The sequence below is a fragment of the Nothobranchius furzeri genome, chromosome 17 (assembly GCF_043380555.1).
Source record: "Nothobranchius furzeri strain GRZ-AD chromosome 17, NfurGRZ-RIMD1, whole genome shotgun sequence".
Lineage (NCBI taxonomy): Eukaryota > Metazoa > Chordata > Actinopteri > Cyprinodontiformes > Nothobranchiidae > Nothobranchius > Nothobranchius furzeri.
In genome coordinates, this window is record NC_091757.1 from 45,695,492 (window position 1) to 45,714,168 (window position 18,677).

Genomic DNA, 18,677 nt, shown 5'->3' on the forward strand with positions numbered 1-18,677 from the left:
GTGTGTGAATCGGTGTGAATGAATGAATGAAACGCTGTAGTGTAACGCGCTTTAGATTCCTCTGATTCAGAAAGGCGCTATACATGTGGGTCATTTATCATTAAAATGATAGATTACATTAAACAGCAGCCAAAAAGTGATACAGATGATGATGGTGAAGCCTTGGTAATTGCTTGTAGACATAAGCGTTGCTGCAATAAGGTCAACTATAGCAATTAAAGTGGAATAACCAGAGTTACAGCTGTACCAAGGAGTCTTCATATATGTTGTTTTAGTACAGCTGTGGTTCACACATCATAGTTCAAGGTGATCTTGGAGCATGATAAACAAGCAGAAGGCAGGAAGATTACAAATTACAATTGACCAAACCAAATCAAGAGTACTGACAAAGCAATGGATCCATCCAACTTATGAGAACAAAGCTGAGAGAGCAAGAAGCTAAGATGAATATTAACAGAGAGTTTGAAGAGAACTAGGAGCATGTTCCCAAAGGAATGTGCTCTGTAAAATAAAAAGATGGAAAACAACCAATATTAAATGGAAACAGGATCAAGACAAAAAGTACTCTGACAGAACAGTGGTAGATAAGTAGCATTAAAATCAAGATCAAGTTTAGAAGAAACAATTCCATGTTACCAGTTGTACTAATAAAAAATTCAATTGTCTTAAGGTTATTGCAGTTTTTTCATGTAAGTATTTCATTTTCCTTATTTTGTCAATGATTTACTGTGTTTGTGTAAGGGTATGTAAATAAATAATAATTTTAAATTTAATAATTTTAAAATATGGCATCGTTATACCTAAATTTATAGGTAAATGAACCTGAATAAACTAGTGAACGTTTTAATTTGTGCTGTCGTCAGGGTGTGATGGGGCTGTGAACGCATCACTTCCTGCGCATGCGCGCGCTCGCACACACACACACACACACACACACACACACACACACACACACGAGAGAGAGAGAGAGAGAGAGAGAGAGTCCATCCTGCAGAATAGTAACACGGCTTCTCTCTCTCTCCTGCCCTCAGTTGTATGTGTGTGTCGTTAGCCCGGCAGCTAGCTGCAGCTCTCCAGGCCCCAGTGGCCGGTGTTTGGTCCGTTCCTGCCCAGCTACCAGCCATGGCGTTGGTGACAATACAGCGGTCCCCGACCCCGAGTGCCGCGTCCACCGCCAGCACTACGACCACGACCGCGGGGGAGGTCAGTGTGTCCCCGTTGTTTGAGTGATGCACAGTCTATGGTGATGCTCTAGCGTGATGCTCTAGCGTGATGGTCTCGCGCTGAGGATGAGGAGGATGCTGCCGGTGGAAGGCCTGCTGATTGAAGCTAAATTAGCGCCGTTAGTTAACGTGTTATGCTAGGCCGTTAGCTAGTGCTCCTCGTAGCTTTCTTAATTACTACCAGATAACAATGTTTACTTTTTTACATGGAAACATATTCAACTAATAAACGTAATAGTAACATTTGTAGTATAATGCGCTAATGTTAGCTTACTGGTATCAGAATCTTATGGCTGATGAGAAATGAAGCTAACGTTCATTTCTGCTGTTTTTATGAAACTTGCCAACAATTAAAAACATTTTCTTTACATCTGTTCATCAAAAACATTAACAATATGTTGTTTATAGGGGTAGCGTGGCAAAAGTAAATAGCTGTTGTCAGATGTCTTGATCTCCTCGTAGCCTTAACCATCTGTAAAATCTCCACGAGACAGCTAATTAGTACACAATGCAATTTATAAACAAAGTATAGTGTACATTTCTAGTCTGTTGTTTAGAGCCAAGCTTAGATTTCATCACTGACAAACAATCATTAGGATGGAAAATAAGACTTTAATTGCTCATATAATCTACATCAACCAAAAGGCAAAAATTAGGCATCTTTTTTTATCACTAAGCTTAATAAATGGTTATAAAAATGAACATTAATTAATGTGTTTCACTCTTAAGTTTCCTCGACAATTTTAAACAAATGTGCTCGTTGCCAGATGGGGGCGCTATAGCTACATTTCTAGCAGCTGCAGACAGATGAGCTCACCTTGTCCTGTTTTTTCCAGACAAATTAGGACAAATGACTGGATTTCATTTTTAAAAACCGACTTTGCGTTTACTATTAAACAGGGACGCAGTTGGAAGTGTGTTGGATGCAATAAAGGCAAAATTGCTTGATTTTCACATGATCTCTTAAAGATCACAAATATCCCAATTGACTATAAACAACTTCCTTTTTTTGTAAAGGAATTTTTATTGTTTAATTGACCATTTTGTTCCTGAAGTATTTTATTTGTGTTTGACGGAAAAAGCGGCGTGAAATCTACTGCAGCTATGATGTAATCTTGTCCTGGGGGGTGGGAGGGCTGGAGGAGTGGTGTAGTGGAAGGGAAAAAGAGCTTAGATAAACAGTCATGCTGGGCATAAGGGGATGAGCCAGGTAAAATGTAGGATTATTTACCCAGAATGCCTTATTTCTCTTAGTTATACTTTGTTCTCTGAGGATTTATTTTCTCCATCAGTGCCCAAAATATCTTTTCCTATATTAATTTTATTCTGCGGAGTTATTATCAGCAGTGATGCACTAGTGGATCCTTACAAATAGACAATAATGGCTTAAAAACATCATATGAAAGGTGTGATTTACTCTAGGTGTGCAGGAAGTTTTTTATGCATTGTTTACAGATGCAAATAAAACAACCTTGTATAGATATTTTTTATAAAACAAATTTAAAGATACCACATTTTATATATGAACAATTATGTAGATAATCTAAAGACAAGATTAAAGTGCATCTTTTAAGAAAATCTATTTAATTCGGCTCAGCTGCATTTTTCATACCTATGCAGGAGCTTGTTCGCAGCATCACTCTTGACAGCAGTCAGAATGAAACACAAGCTAATCTTGAGTTAAGCGTACATATTTCTGTCAATACTTATGTCAGACTGTACTGCTGTTGTCCTGGCAATCTCCATGTGACAAAAAGAAAATGAGCTCATTTGTTCTTTAACAGCTCGTCTCATTCAGGGTGAAGAGGTGCAAACATGTCAGGCTAGATGTAGCTGTTCCAACACGACCGTGCAGCATTGCCAGAGCGAACCTAATTGGTCATAAAAGGTTACACAACATTCAGCTTTTGCTCCTAACCCTCAGAAGGAATTATGCCACTTATTTTTGTTGAATGTTAAAAATATCTTATAGTTAGTTTTTCTGTCTATCAGATATGTGAGATTCAGTTTTAATGCTTATTAGTAGTGCAATCATCAGTTTTTAAAACTATGTTACTTATTTCATGTTATCTGCTTTGCAGGATTTTGGGAGTGAAGATGAACGGAGAATAAATCAGAGGTACGTTTCAATCTGCATTTGCCCGTTCGCTGCATGGTGCAAAGCAACACTCATATAAACAAGTTCGACCAACCGCCTGCATCTGTTTTGACTCATGTCTTGAAATCTTGAGCAGCGGCAGCCAAGCTGGCATCAACAAATGAGAACAAGCGTTACAAAACACCTGCCCGTCCGTCTCGCCAACACAGTTATTTGTTTTTAATTGCTGCTCTAAAAAATCCGTGCAACAAATGCCCAGGAGCCTCTCCAGTATGATGATGACACGTTTATTTAACAGCATTTTATGAACTTGTTTTCAGACGTGTGTGTGTCATCATTCAGCTTCTCTGCAGGTTTTCTGTTTGGCTTTTCAACCCCTTCATGATACAAACTGGCAAAAACTCATGGTTTTGGCAGCGGAATGTTTTCACATTTATGACTCGATTATTCCTTCGAAATGTGAACATTTGGGTGATTTTTGTCTTGTTCAGGGTTCCTTGTTTTACTGCAGACTAAAGTTTTGGCCCTGTCTCATAAATCACAATATAGTAGTTTCCTTCCATAAATGACAGCTTGTTTTGCTGCAGTGAAAAGGCCTGTAGAAATAAATATTTAGGCTCGTTAGACATCAAAATAAATGAGATTAAAAATACTTTTTTACATTTTAAAAGCTATAAAACAAGTGACAGCAGTAATACAATTATAACAGTTATTATGATCCACTTTATCAGACTTTCCTGTTTTGTAATTAAGAGTAAAACTAGTCTCCAAGTCATGAATACTGTCAAGTTATAAATCGCTTCCTCAAATGTATACATCTGTTTTTTTCTGGGAAGACAAATTAGAAATCAGGCATTACTTTTAAAAGGGACAAATTATGCTAACCTCACCTTTTGCTATTTTTTGTGCTGCCCTGTGGGTCTCAACTGTCTCTATAAACACTCTAACCGTAATAAAATTCTTCCATCCGTTTATTTATTTTTTATTTTTTTACATGATTTGGTTTTAGGAATTATGTGCCTAAAACAATTCATTTAAACAAAGTTACTGTTTGTGATGTCACAAATGATTACATTAAAATGGAACCACCTGTCTCGTGCAAAGGAGAGCATGGAGGAGGAGCAGCGGATCTCGAGCTCCTCCCAGACATTGGAGCTTTTCAGCCTATAGCAACCTGAGTGGGGGTGGCTGGGCTTGGCCAGCTCCAGCTTGTTTTCTTAAAGTGACAGAGCCCTGAAATGGCTCATTCTGGAACGTACTAAAAATGTCAAGAATAAAATTGCTGAAATCGCTTTCTGTGAGGGGGATTTAGTGCAAAAATCTTCATAAACATGTTTTTTTATGAACAATATAAATATTATAACTGAAGAAAAAAGTATTAGAGGAACATTCAGATTTTTCTAATCCTTTAGAATAGAATAGAATAGAATAGAATAGAATAGACTTTATTACCAGTAATCCCACAGTGGGGAAATTTGATTGTTACAGCAGCATGAACACTGAAGAGAATAATTTGAAGAAAAACGAATAATTAAGAGTTATGTGAAATACACATAGGCAGTAGTCTAGAATTGTAACCTTCAACCATTAAAAGCCACGAATAAAAAAGGAAAAAACTTAGCTTCCGACACTATGCAGCACTTTGTTTTGCCTCAATGTCAAGAATAAATCTAGCTGTTTTTTTTTTACTTATAAGTTGGTTCAATGCTAATATTTAGCATTTAAACTAGCCTCCAGACCTTTCTCAGCACTTGATTAGCTGTTATTTGTTCAGTCTGTTTGTTATACCGAGAAAAATGCAGATGTATTAAGTGAAGGCATGTGCTTCAGGTATTTAACAAACCTTTTATGCAGAATCAAATAAAACTAATAATGCTGCAGAGTACAGGGATAAAAAATAAACACAGGAGTGAAACTTCACTGAGGTGAAAGGAGAAACCCTAACTCCAGAAGTCCAGGCAACAAACCAAATAAGAGTATTAAGCACAAAAACAACACAAGTAGTAGCTGCAAAACCATACAAATGCAGTTTTTCAATTGAAAAAAATGACAAAAAACTCTTCTTTCATGATCATTTTGAGCAGGAGCTGCAGATGCTCAGAGTAGATGTCAAGATAGAGGCATTTCAATCAGACCTAATCACTAAATTTGTCCCAGAACATGTGTATCTTTCCATGATGTAAATGTGTGTTTATATATATATATATATATATATATATATATATATATGGAAATCATGCATTCCACAAAAGGACAGATTTGCTACTCAGCTGCAGCAAAACAACCCAGATTTCATTTCAGATCAGAAACGAAACCGTGCCAACTCTGAACCAACTTGTCAAGATGTTAGAGCGATAACGGTTCACGCTGCTATCCGTCAGTCACTCCGACAAAGACCTCTGCTCTTTATTCATTTAAAGTGAGTGTGTGCCAAACTTCACAGTAACTGATCGGGTTCGCTTTTTCAGTAATACAACTGCCAATGCAAATGCCCCCCAAGCGTCGTATGATCTATGCACGATGCAAGTTCTGACTTGCTTCAGGATTTCTTACATTTTTTCAAGAGCCTGTAAGTCACATTATGCAACAAGGCTGGCAGTAAATGTATGTTTATAGCATAGGCGTATGCAGCTGTGTTTTATTTGGCAGCTGCGTTAATCAGGGTGCTCTGATCAGGTGCACCAGGTAAGAGGTCGCATCTATTGATGGATGGATGAAAATGTGCCAAGCAGGAATATTGGACTTGCTGTTCCTGGCTGACCTTTATGATGATGAACAGCAAAGATAGGACAACGTAAACAAGTGTTAACAGTTGGAAACCGTTCGTGGTTTTAGAAACGGTAACATGAAATGTTTCAATCATTTTCAGACACAGTGATGTCATTTCTTCCTGTCTCAGCCTCTCCGGTGTGTCTTTTATACCTGGGAAGATTTCTTCTTCTTCTGCCCCTCCCTTTCTTTACCCATTTCAGTGGTGTCAGTGATAAAAAATCCAGTGTTATGCAACAGAAAAACCTCGAAGAAGTTTTTTTTCTTTCCCCCGCTTTGTGCTGGCGTCTGGAAAACACTCCCAAGACCAAGAGTAAAGCAGCCTGTGTGTAGCCTCTTTATGGGGTAACTCTCACATACCTGCTCATGCAGTGACTCAGGCTTAGGAGACATCTGGTCCTGCTTTACTCCAGCTCTAGCTGGATGTTTACAGAACTACAAATCAAACTTCAGCACCCTGATAAGCCGTCATCTGTACAAAATGTAATACCTAATGGGCTGTCAGCGAGGATATGCCGGTCTCCATCTGCAAACGACCATCAGATATTGTCTTATTACTGGGATTATTTTTTTATTTGGGAAATTCACATCACACCTGCAGCTGTTACACTCAGTTTGGTAATTCTCCATCCTAAGGAATATCCCTTTGTGCTGTGGACGTGCAGGAATGTCTTCTAACCTGCCATAATCTGATCATCTCAGACATTTTGTTTGACGGTGGTGCATGAGTGAGTGACGGCTAGCACTGGCCACTTGGAGCAAAGAGACAGGATTATCCCATCCTTATAAGCCTGGGTATAATGAGATTGGGACTTTTTGGGATGATGCCAGTTCCCCTCGCTGCCTGTTGTCTTGAGATCTTCTGGAGGCTCTACATCGGGGACTCCTGTTTGCTCAAAGCTGTATTTTTCCAGAGAAAAAAGGAGGTTTTGTCTTTCTTGTTCCTCGCCTTTTGCTGATTCTGAACTGCAATCTAAAGGAGTTTGTGCTTCAGGTAGACATCCACCACCCGAGGTTTGATCAGGTCTGGATTCTCGGTTAGAGACGAGGATGTTTGACTATCATTGTTCTACTAAAGATTTGTCACAGACAAAAACAGACTGAGAGACTTTGGAGGGTGGTTGTGAGTGCCTGAGGCTTCGGGTGGAGGCTGCCGTGTTTCCCTGCAGGCAGGAGGCTGACTCACAAACGGAGACGCTCAGATGAGGGAGGAGAAAGGGGCAGCTGGAGGGAGGGGCCTCTGAACTAACGGCACCGCTCCACTTAGCAGCACAGATGAGTGCAGACTGTCACTCAAACACAGCGGGACCAAACCTGGAGCCCTAAGTTCCCTTTCCTCCTTCTCTGTCTTTGGACGTGATGAAGAGGAGTTAAGTCAAACCAGAGAAGCGCCACTATTCTCCCCGGTCAACAGGATGCATCTGGTTGTGGAGCCCATTCAGGAGGCCGTGATGAAGATGGTACCGTACTTTGTGGAGAATGCCGTGTTGACCCAGAGCGAGATAAACCGCATGTGAGTTTTGCTGACATTTTCAGAGCACGTTTTGACTCGTTTGCCGCATTTCAGACTCTTTAAATGACTGACTTCCCTCCGTGTGTCTCTGTACAACGGCTAGGTGCATTCATGGTTTTCTAAATATACCAAATATATTTTTAGCCCTAACATTTGTGGAGAAGCTGATAGCAGGGTGCTGCAGGACGGAGAAAGAGCTGAGCTTAGCCGGTCTTCAGTCAGACAGCTCCTGATTTACACCTGAGGACAAGTTTCACACGTCCTCAGAATGGAAGACTGACTAATATAAGGCGTTTGCAAAGTTCTGAGAAGCAGCAATAATTATAACACTGCCCATTTTGATTATGATATTGCTACAATAGAAACATCAAACTAACAACAGAGAGAGACAAAAATTCACAAAAGTGGTAAAAACCCTTTTGTTGAAAAGCGTCCACCCCCGTTCAGTGCTTTTCTCTCTCTCTCTGCGGAGCTGGGGGAGGTCAGAATTTATTGCGAGGTGTACAGAATGAAACCTATTGTTCCCACAAAATGTTCAGATTGGTCCAGGCTTTCATCTGTACGTGGGCTGTGAAAGTCCAGCTACAGAGAGGAAGTTGATGAGGACTTTTCATCTGGTTTTAGTCTGTTTGTCTCTGATATCAGTAATCACAACTGTTTACTTGTGATCGGTGGTGTTTTTTCTTCTAGTTTATCTTTGTTTTGATCCTGTCTCTCATCACTTCTTCTCCTTTCTAATGACAACTGCACACACACAGTACCTGGTGTATGTGACCCACCCTGCTGCCAGGTAGATTTACAGATGTGTCCACATCATTCATCACTCAGATGGAATGATTAAAGCCAGCCTGAAGGAAACACCTCACCTTTTTATCGCCATTCCTTAATGATGTCATCTGTTTATAGTTTCAACACCTAGCCTAATAAAAGTCAGGACTTTTACAAATTGACGTGCAGCGGTTGTTACTGCTTTTAGGGTCATAGTGGAAGGTAAGAGTCTGTGACTGAGGTCTGTGTTGCGTTAACGTGAGGTCGCAAAGGCCTGACAAGTGGAATCTGAGTGGAGCCGATGCAGCAGAAAGACGATAGATAAGCATTTCAGTTCAAAGCTCGAATCCTGGCGGCTGCAGGAGGAGGTCTGCCTCTGTAACGTGGCAGCGTGGCGTCTCCTCTAAGCTGTGGAGTTAATTCAACAGGAACAGGCGACCAAGATTTACGATTATCTCTCTGGCTTCTTCCAACGGGCCTGAACCCTTCTGTTAGAGTTTAAAATTGTATTACTTTTAGCTAATTTCTCACTGCTTAGCCCTAATTGCTGTCTAAACAAAAAGTGCTGATCTGTACCTCTGAAGTCAAAGTTTGAAAACTTTGTAACCCTTCTCTCCTGTGTGTCTGCTGTCTGCAGCCTGAGCGAGAGCTTCTTTATGGTGAAGGGCGCTGCTCTCTTCTTGCAGCAGGGAAGCAGTCAGCAGGGCCAGAAAGCACATCCGCCTCACAAACATGCAGGTGAGATTCACTCGTCTTTCATCTGAGTTCAGGTGCTGCTATCCTCAACGCAGCAGCAGATGTTAGTAGCTGGGTGAGAAGGATGGAGGATGCGTCGTTGATGAGCATGTTCCAGACCTGTAGCTTAGGCTGATTAGTGCTTAAATCCAGCGTATGGTGACAAACTTCTGTTGATGATTAAAGGACGGCCTCACTGTTTCCTTTACCACAGGGTGAAGCAGCACTCATCCAGATCATTGTTCATTAGGTTTACTGTATGAAAGTAGAATCATTTATGTTATTCTGCTGGTTTTACTCTTGCAAACTTTGTACCTGTTGATTTTAGGCGCATTTACACAAATGAAATTGATTTGCAGTGGCTTTCATGGCCTCTGTGTTGTATTGACTGGAGCCTTGGGTCACGTGACAAAGGCTGAACTTCCCAGTAACATTAATCAGACACCTCTTTTTTTTTAGTGTTGCTATTCAAAGCCACAGTAGTTGCTTAAAAGATTTAGAGTCCTGTCGCATGATGTGAATTCACCATCAGCCAGCAGACAAACTGCTGCCAAGTCATTTGGCAGTTCGTGGCTGCGGCTGGCGGCTTTGTCCGTCTTTACTGGCCACTTTGTCAGGTACCTCACATATTTAGCAGGCATACTTTGTCGTCACGTCAGGAGCTTTTTCCAGAGGGAATAGCCGTGTCATTTCTCCGTAACTGGTATTTGACGAGGAAGTAGTAGACTTGTAAAAAGCGTTAAAGTATTTTTGATTTAAAATCTGGTCTCCTGTAATCAGTGACTTGACATTTGATGTTAGAAAGATAGACTAGAGGGAACTTAAACTGGCCTGAGCACAGCGTTGATTTATCTGGCATTTTTCATATAAATTGCTAATTTCATGGTTGTGATTTTCTTTTCTAAAAAGGTTAGCAGTTAGGGAAATGTATGAAAAGCAACTGTAGATTCATTATATTTTTTTACATCAAGTTTAAAAGTAGGAGACAGCTGTCTGGAGAGAGTTCAGCAGCTGTTCAGGAACATTCAGGGTCTGGGTACTCCACGTGACAGATTTGAAAATAGCTGGTTCACTGTCAGCTGCTGCTTTGCCTTGCTGTGGGACCGCTTCCACACCCCGCTTTATTATTCCGCACCACTGACATGTCTTTGGTCAAGAGGTGGTGAGGGTTGTAAAATGAACAGACAAGTTCATGAATTGTAGTTAGGCGGTTGACATAGTTCCTCGTGCAAAGAGGCGTTAGTGTCAGTTCTTTTTTCTTCAGCCAGTGCACCTTAAAGGCGTGGGTCTCTGAAAAAAAAACATTTTTAATGATTATTTCTGATTATGATCGGTCACTCAGAATTTTTCGTGCAGGCTGCTGAACATTGAAATAGTCTCCTACACCATTAGCGTCTGATAGAAAGTAGATGGTGAAGGTCTAGGACTGAAAGTCCTGACAGATCTACATCACACTGTCACTTAACATTCATGGACTCACTTTGACTCATGACAGGGAAGGCTGTTTTTGGTTTAGCGTCCAGGAAACAGCAGAGAATGTCCCGACTAGTAGAAGCTAATCATTAGCATTAGCAACTCCACCACACAGAAAAACTCCTCCAGGCTTGTGTTATTTGTGGAGATGAAACATCAGTCAGTGGTAGAGTTGCATTCTTGTTATCCAGTCCAAGGCGAGAGGTCCAAAATGCCGTGTTGTGCCACTCTCTGCAGCAGACTTGTCCGTGCTGATCCGAGCGTTTTTGGGATTTTTTTGCCCCGAGTACGGCTTGCAATGCATTCATTCCTGCCAGAGACCACTGCAAATGTATTTATTAAACAAGTAAACCACACCTTTCAGTCTTAGTGTTTTGAGGTACAAACTTTTAGTTTTGGTTAAAGAGGGAGAAGGTGTTTGAAGATTTGTGCCATTGTCTTCGACAGGTGACTTACCTCAACACCTGCAGGTGATGATCAACATTCTCCGCTCAGAAGACAGAATCAAACTGGTAAGAGAGTATTTAAATACCTCAAAAGAATAACACGAACACATTTAAACACACAGAATCTGATTTTACTATCATTTTTGTAAAATACGATTAAAAACTCAGCTTTGAGTGCAAGAAACATAAATAATACATTCACAAATATCCTGTTTGACACTAACCTAAGATGTGTACTGTATTTTTATTATGACACTGTTGAGATAGATGAGCTGCTAATAAATCAGTGATAATAGTAAAGATTTTTCTGTCAGTAGGGGTTAGAGTGTTTGCACACAGCGTAGTTGTGTTTCTAGGAGGGAAGCTATTCTGGGATCTGTTTGTCCTGGATTTGACGCACCTGTAGCTCCTCCCAGAGGGCAGCAGCTCAGATAGATGGTGGCTTTGGGGAAATCTCCAACCCCCCTCTAAGTGAAGGTGGTTCCTACTGCAGGAAACCCTCTGACGTAAACTGTCTCCTGTGCAGGCGGTGCGTTTGGAAAGCGGCTGGTCGAATCGAGTGCGGTACATGGTGGTGGTGTATACCAGTGGGCGACAGGACACAGAGGAAAACATTCTTTTAGGAATCGACTTCACCAACAAAGACTGGTACAAAGACGCTCTACGTTGGCCTCATTCTTTGTTTGGTGTAACAAAACACTAAAATCAACACGTTTCTTCCTGGATAAACAGAATAGACACTTCTCATTCATCTTTCATTTTTTTTAGAAACATTTATCTCTGCTTTCTTGTTTTTGTTCTCTGCCAGCAAAAGCTGTTCAATCGGCATGGTGCTACCTCTGTGGAGCGACGCAAAGATCCATCTGGATGGAGACGGGTGAGCTTCCTTCGGTGTTTTGTGACATCCGAGATGAGGACAGGGGCCACAGCTGCAGCTCTGTTTGTCAGATTTTCACACAACACTGCATCGGCTCTCTGACACTTGATTTGAGCTGGATTCACACAAAGCTACATCGTTGTTCGACTCGGGGACTGAGCCATCTGTTTTGTCTGCTCCTCAGGGGCTTTACTGTGAACACAGCAGGTCGCACTCATGTCTTCAAACCCGTGTCAGTGCAGGCGATGTGGTGAGTCACAGAGGCCTTCTGAAGCTCTTTAGTGTCAAAGGGAAAGCTCAGCAGGTGTGCTGCAGTAGTTCAGACTGAAGCTGTGCTGACTCATTGCGCCACCTGCTGACGTGAGGATGCACATGCAAACTCCAGCCCCAATAAATACCACATTTCTCTGATTTAGGTACTAAAATAGCTCATAAATGTCTCATGTTTACTTTTCTGATCAACAACAACCCAGGTCGGCCCTGCAGGTGCTGCACAAAGCTTGTGAGGTGTCACGGAGGTTTAACTACTTCCCTGGAGGCATGGCTCTCACCTGGATGGGCTACTATGAGAGCTGCATCGCTTCAGACCAGAGCTGCATCAACGAGTGGAACGCCATGAAGGACCTGGAGACCACACGGCCCGACTCGCCCACCATGTTTGTTGACAAGTAAATAAACACCATCCATCCCTTCTTTTTTTAATGAAGACTGAAAGGAACCGCCTCTAATCTGTCCATGTGGCTGAAGCAGCTTTACCTTTAGACGATTAACTAGTGATGAAATGTTAATGAAGGTAAATTATTGGCAGGCCTTCAGAGAGAGAAAGGACAGAGTGCCATATAAAAGCCAAACTCAGAAGCATCATGACATCCCAGGACCTCGAGAACGTCACCTGCAAACAGGTAAAAACAAAAACACGTAAAAGAGCAGTGACTAACCACTGACTTTTCCGTTTTATTGATTATGATAACAGCATCTGTTTGTCTTAAAGGGATAGTTTATTTTAAATTATTGTGTTGCAGACAAGAGCGTACATTTATTTATTGACTTTTTTTGAATTTGCTTTGGGGTTTTTTCAGTTGTTGCGTGACAAACATCAAACATTTATTTTGTGGCGAAAACTTTAAAATTGTACTGATTAAGCTAACAAGTGCCCGTTTACATCAGAACGTTTTCTTTACCTCAGATCTCTTAACTGTTCTGTTCAAGTCAAGTTTTAAACAATTAAATCTGCAATCCAATTATAATCTTTGATCCTTTCCAGGGAAAGTTGATCAAGTTCTTTTATGTTTGGGTTGCTCTTCCAGATCCGAACTGAGTTGGAGCAGCACATGAGCTGCAACTTGAAGGAGTACAAAGAGTTCATCGACAATGAGATGCTGCTGATTCTTGGCCAGATGGACAAAGCTACACTTATCTTTGATCACGTTTACCTGGTGAGAAAACAAAAGCTGTCTCCTACCTTCATAGTTCATTACTGAGGAGAACTCCGTTCTGGAATAATTGTTCTGAAGGAAACGCAGATCTTTAAAAGATGTTTGTGTTTTCAGGGATCTGAATGGAATGCATCTAATTTGGAAGAGCTGCAGGAAACGGGGTGATTTACTTTGGATTACTGCAGGACCAATTTGAGCATTAAAGAATGTTTTCATAAAGGTTTAAATTATTATTTTTATTATTACATATTTTTTCCCTCCAGGGTGGGCCACATCCTAAATGTTACCAGGGAGATAGACAACTTCTTTCCGGGGACATTCTGTTATCATAACGTTCGTGTTTACGATGAAGACGCCACTGATCTTTTGGCACACTGGAACGACACGTACAACTTTATTGTCAAAGCAAAGTGAGCCAGTGAACAGACAGAAAGACAGACAGCATTGCATGAATTACCTTTTTGTAAGTGTGAGATGCTGCACAGTTACATGATGTTGGATAACTTTTACCCACAGAAAGAATGACTCCAAGTGTCTGGTTCACTGCAAGATGGGCGTCAGTCGGTCTGCCTCCACCGTCATCGCCTATGCCATGAAGGAGTACGGCTGGTCGCTGGAGAAAGCGTATAACTTTGTGAAGCAGAAGAGGAACATCACTCGACCCAACCCGGGCTTCATGAGGCAGCTGGCGGAGTATGAGGGCATTTTAGACGCCAGGTACACTCCTTCGTCTGACTCTTGTGTTATAATTTTCATCGTCTGGTAGTTTTTTATTAGGCCCGGGCAGCGAAAGCGCTGCGAAGACCTCTTGTTTTTCCTCCGTTTATTATTTATTATTCTGTGCCCGCTTTGAATGGCTTTTTGGGGACTTTATCATACCCCAAAATTCACAATATTTTGCAAACTTGTCAGGCCTGGTGAAAAATTTGATATTTTAAAGGTCCCAAAAAAAAAGGCAAAGAAAATGGCTGAACAGCGCCCCCTAGAAAGTGAAAAATACCCCTGTCCATAAAGCTTAGTTTATTGTACAGTTATGAAATTTTGTACACTTGTAGTACTCAACAGTCCGCTCAGAAAAGTCTCTTGCAACTATGGTCAGTGTCAAACAGGAAGTCGGCCATTTTGGGTTGAAATTGCGATTTTAGCCGTTTTGGCCGTTTTTAGGGTTCATTTCTGATTAGATTGCTCGAGTACTTGTGTAAAAATGCTCAGAAGGGATGGGCGAACAAAATGAGACAAGGATTCTGAGTTTCCGTGTATGTTGAAGTGAAGTTGAAGTGGTGAGACGTGTAATATAATGGTGGGCTCAGAGGGGATGCTGAGTCAGGGTGAGGTGCGGACGAGGTGACCGTTAGCGGTTTCTGGTGTCGGGGTGGTGGACGTTTCTGTTCCACGGACGTGCCCTGGTGCCCCGGGCTGCCGGCCAGGCCGGAGCGGCGCGGAGCTGCGAGGGCCGAACAACGCTGCTTGCAGCTTTAATTATTATTGCATTTTTGTTTTCAACTTTGAGCCTTTTTTTATTTACATAAATTATTTTTTTATTTCCAGCAAACAACGGCACAACAAGCTGTGGCATCCAGATTCAGACTGTGAGATGGCAGAGGGACAGCAGGGGTCAGCTCAGTGTGGAGGAGGAGAAGAAGAAGAGCGTCTGACTCTGGAGCCAGGAATGTCTCCCTGCTGTGAAGAGAAAGGTGCAGCGTCCTCATGCATGACTGTTGCTCTGGACATCGACCCAGCATACAACAACTACTATTTCCGCCGGCTCTCTGACTCAGCGCTGGACAGCGAACCATCCACACCCGTCCGCGGCCCCCCACTTCTCGGCATGGAAAAGGTTTTTATAGAAATTGAGGACGTGGAGCGAGATGCCCTGTTGGATGATGAGGCTTTTGATGGACAGGAAGGCCTCCCGCTACCCCTCTTTGGTTCTACAGGGGAAGGGACTGCTGCTCAGACCTTCAGTCGTGGCCCCGAACCTCTGGAGGAGCTGCGTCTCAGGCTGGAGTTCAGCACAGTGGAGGAGGAAGATGAGGAGGATATACAGAAGGAGGAAGCAGACATGGAAGTTCTGATGCAGCCAGATGATGGAGGAGGTGGAGGGGAAGCACATGATGTGGAGGTAGAGGGGGATTCAGAAGGTATTGGAATGGATCTGGCAACCCTCAATGAAAATTCTAACAACAACAACCATCTAAAAAACCACTATGTGAGTTTGAGAAGCATTAAAACCAGAACATGAAGTAAAAATGACGTTTGTGGCTATTTGAGTAAATTAATCTATTTGGTTTTTGTTAATAGGATAAAGTTTCTTTCATTCTTCCTCTGAGAGATACTTCGTTGTCATCTGTGTGCACTACGGACCATCAGCAAGAGGAATCTTTAACGCCAGATCGTGAGGTTTGCCTCAAATCCTGCTCTCCTGCTGCAGGTCAAAAGATCCAACAGTCTAACACCTCCACTGAAGGCCTCACATCATCCCCGGGTCTCACGTGTGTCTGTGCCAACTGTGCTGCTTGCCAATCCATCGCTGCCCATCAGAAACAGCCAGGAGAATCGCTTCAGCCAGTGCAGCTCCAGGACAGCAGTGAGGACTCCAAAGTAAAGTTCGAGCCTGATGACGTCCACTCTGCAGCTTCCTCAGAACTTCTTCCTGAGCTGATGAGAGCAGATTTAGAGGAGGTGACCCCCGCACTGGCCTGTTACCTCGGCCAACAGCAGGAGAGTCTTTTACAGCTGCGTCGTTCTGGGCTGGTCCGGCGTCGGGCGGAAAGGCTGGAAAAACTTTCAGGTTTATCTCAGCAGAGCCTGCTCTCTCTGAAGCCTTCACATGCACATGAAACATCCAAGAATTTCTTCAATGAGGAAGAGTTCTCCAGCTTTTCAGGTCATTTTGCTCAATCTTCAACACCATGCCAAGTACGGTTAGAGCCTCTAGTGGTGCCACTGACCAACGAAGCCTTGTTGGGTGTGGTAGGGTCGGAGATGCTCACGCCCATCTCTTCACCTCATGGCTCCACCCTCACACGCAGCTCCAGTAGCGACAGCCTGCGCAGCGTCAGGGGGAAACCCGGCCTCGTGCGTCAGAGAGCACAGGAAATTGAGACCCGCATGCGGCTGGCAGGCCTCACCGTGCCCTCAAAGCTGAAGCGGTCCAACTCGCTGGCTAAGTTGGGCAGCCTCGACTTCTCTTCTGAGGATCTGTGTTCGGCCTGCTCCTCGGACGCAGGGACACTGCTGCTCCTCTCTCTGTCCCCGGAGACAGACCCAGGCGGGGAGTGGGACTCCCCCACCACCTCGGCTCTGTCTCGACCCTGCAAGATCCTGCAAACCCCCGAGAGAGCGCTTCCGGGTGAATCCGGAAGCTGACAAATAAAGAGGCGCTCGTATGATTACACACTCCTCTCACCTTTTCATCTGGTGCTGTGTGAGGGGGAGGAAGTCTGCACAGATCCCAGACACAATAGAGTTCAAGCAAAAACACAAGAACAATGCACACCCTTTTCCTTTGCCACTGTGCTTCTCAAACTGCTGTTCAGAGTGATCAAAGTCATGTTGCTGTTTGTGACAAATGTGTTAAGCCATCAGTTCACCATTAACTTTGAGTCATGGACAAACAAGTGCCTTACCAAGAGACCACCAGAGGCACGATTAGAAGGCGCTTTGCATCCTTTAACCTGCGATCCAATGGTACCTGGTTCCCCTTACCTGTCAGGTACAACGTTGTAGCCAACATGGATGAACTTGAATCCCTCGAAGACTTTGACAGAAGCGAAATCTTGGAAAAAAGTCGAGTTGTTTGATCACAGCTTTTGGTTTAATAGTTTTCAAATTTAAAGTTTACCTCACGTTGCATCTAAAGCGGTCTGACGCGTCAACAACCAAGCAGGAGTTTAGCTAGGTCTCTTTAGTTGTGCCGAGGAAATCAGGAATGGGTTAATGTGTTAGCTACACACATCTTATGGGAGAGGGAACAGGATGAAGAGAAGGTTGTAACCTTCGCCAGCGGCACACTCACTGTTTTCAACAAACAAAACAGAAACTTTCTGGGTTTGTTGTTCTTTTGCACTGCTTTTTCTTCATTTTTATTGAGTGGATACTGGTACGAGCAAGCTATCATCCAAAATAACATTCTAAGTAATGTTATGAGCCTCATCATTCCCTTCATTGTACAATATTCCTGGGAGAGCTGAGGGACGAGGAGTCCCGCTGCGTTTGCTAGCAATCATAATAGCATCTAGTGTGAGAGTTGGATTTCCCCGAGCTGAACGTTTCTGACATTAAAACATTTAAGATGGCATAAACATCACATCGAAGCATTCTTGACTTAAACTGACTTTAAGTGCTGCCAATAATTCAACACATTTGTGCTTTTTTATGTAGAAGACCAAAGTTTATTTTGACAGCAAATTGAAAACAACACTGAAGCTGTATAAAATATGTGAATCATTATTTCAGTCGCACTTATGAAAATGCTGACAACTCTCTTAGCACCTTTTGGAGTAAAGAACGCCTCTTTTACGCCCATATCATCCATGAGTTTCAGAGCTTTTGTCACCCTGGTGTGACGGCGCTCACAATAGGTTACTTCACGGTTTTGTAATCATTTTCTTTTCTATATTTAAGTATGCAGTAATTTTTGTACTGTACAATGCTGTAGTTCGAATGCATATTGCACTTTTTATGTTGGATCAAATAAAAGATGTACTGTATGTGTTGAAGTTGGAAATAAACATTTCTTTTACATAATTTAAGATGCTGCATGTGTTTTTTTCTTTTTTAAAGGCACACTTGACAGTTTTGTTTGCTTTTAGCACCCCCTAGTGTCTGTTATTAATTATCTGTAGAAACCAAAAACGAAAATTGTCCCCTTGCTGTGCATTTGCCTTTTTAACTCCTTAAAGCTTCTTTCCGGAGTATTTCTCTTATCCGATGGCGCCATCTAGTGGCTGACAAGCATATCACACAAAAACTGTTGCTCTGTTTTTTTTAAGATGGCAAATTCACGTTCCTGTTACTAAATGTGCTTCTGTAGCCAACAAACAGAGCTTAAACACATTGTTTTATGAGTATTATTCTCATATATTTATATTTTAGAGACTTGTACGTGAAAAGTTCATTAACTGCATCAGCCGAGGCAGTCCTTAAATTTGAATCATCTTAAGCGGTAGTCTAACGCTATTGGTTAGTTCTGGTCGGCGCTCAGTTTCCTGTTGCACGGGGCTCTGCGGGGCAGGGGGTGTGCTTAGCAAAAAATAAATAAAAAGACATATTGCTTACATTATATCACAGTACATGAGACATAAGACAAATCACTTTTACAGATTTCTGAAAAATAC

At 42.3% G+C, this 18,677-nt stretch overlaps 1 protein-coding gene across 2 annotated transcripts; it reads left to right on the forward strand.

Annotated features, from left to right (window-relative positions):
- Positions 1–966: 966 nt before the first annotated feature.
- On the forward strand, positions 967–17,517 carry ssh1a (slingshot protein phosphatase 1a). 2 transcript variants are annotated; one of them, XM_015972658.3, is made up of 15 exons: positions 967–1,203; positions 3,305–3,342; positions 9,009–9,109; positions 11,027–11,091; positions 11,552–11,673; positions 11,834–11,902; positions 12,087–12,152; positions 12,376–12,570; positions 12,711–12,804; positions 13,210–13,338; positions 13,453–13,499; positions 13,602–13,748; positions 13,855–14,055; positions 14,887–15,547; positions 15,640–17,517. In XM_015972658.3, exons 1-15 carry the CDS (start codon positions 1,036–1,038, stop codon positions 16,705–16,707), a joined length of 3,171 nt encoding a protein of 1,056 aa, XP_015828144.3. In that variant the 5' UTR covers positions 967–1,035; the 3' UTR covers positions 16,708–17,517. The 2 variants fall into 2 exon arrangements, with proteins under 2 accessions (XP_015828144.3, XP_015828145.3); XM_015972659.3 differs by lacking the exons at positions 967–1,203; positions 3,305–3,342 and adding an exon at positions 7,336–7,603.
- Positions 17,518–18,677: the final 1,160 nt, after the last annotated feature.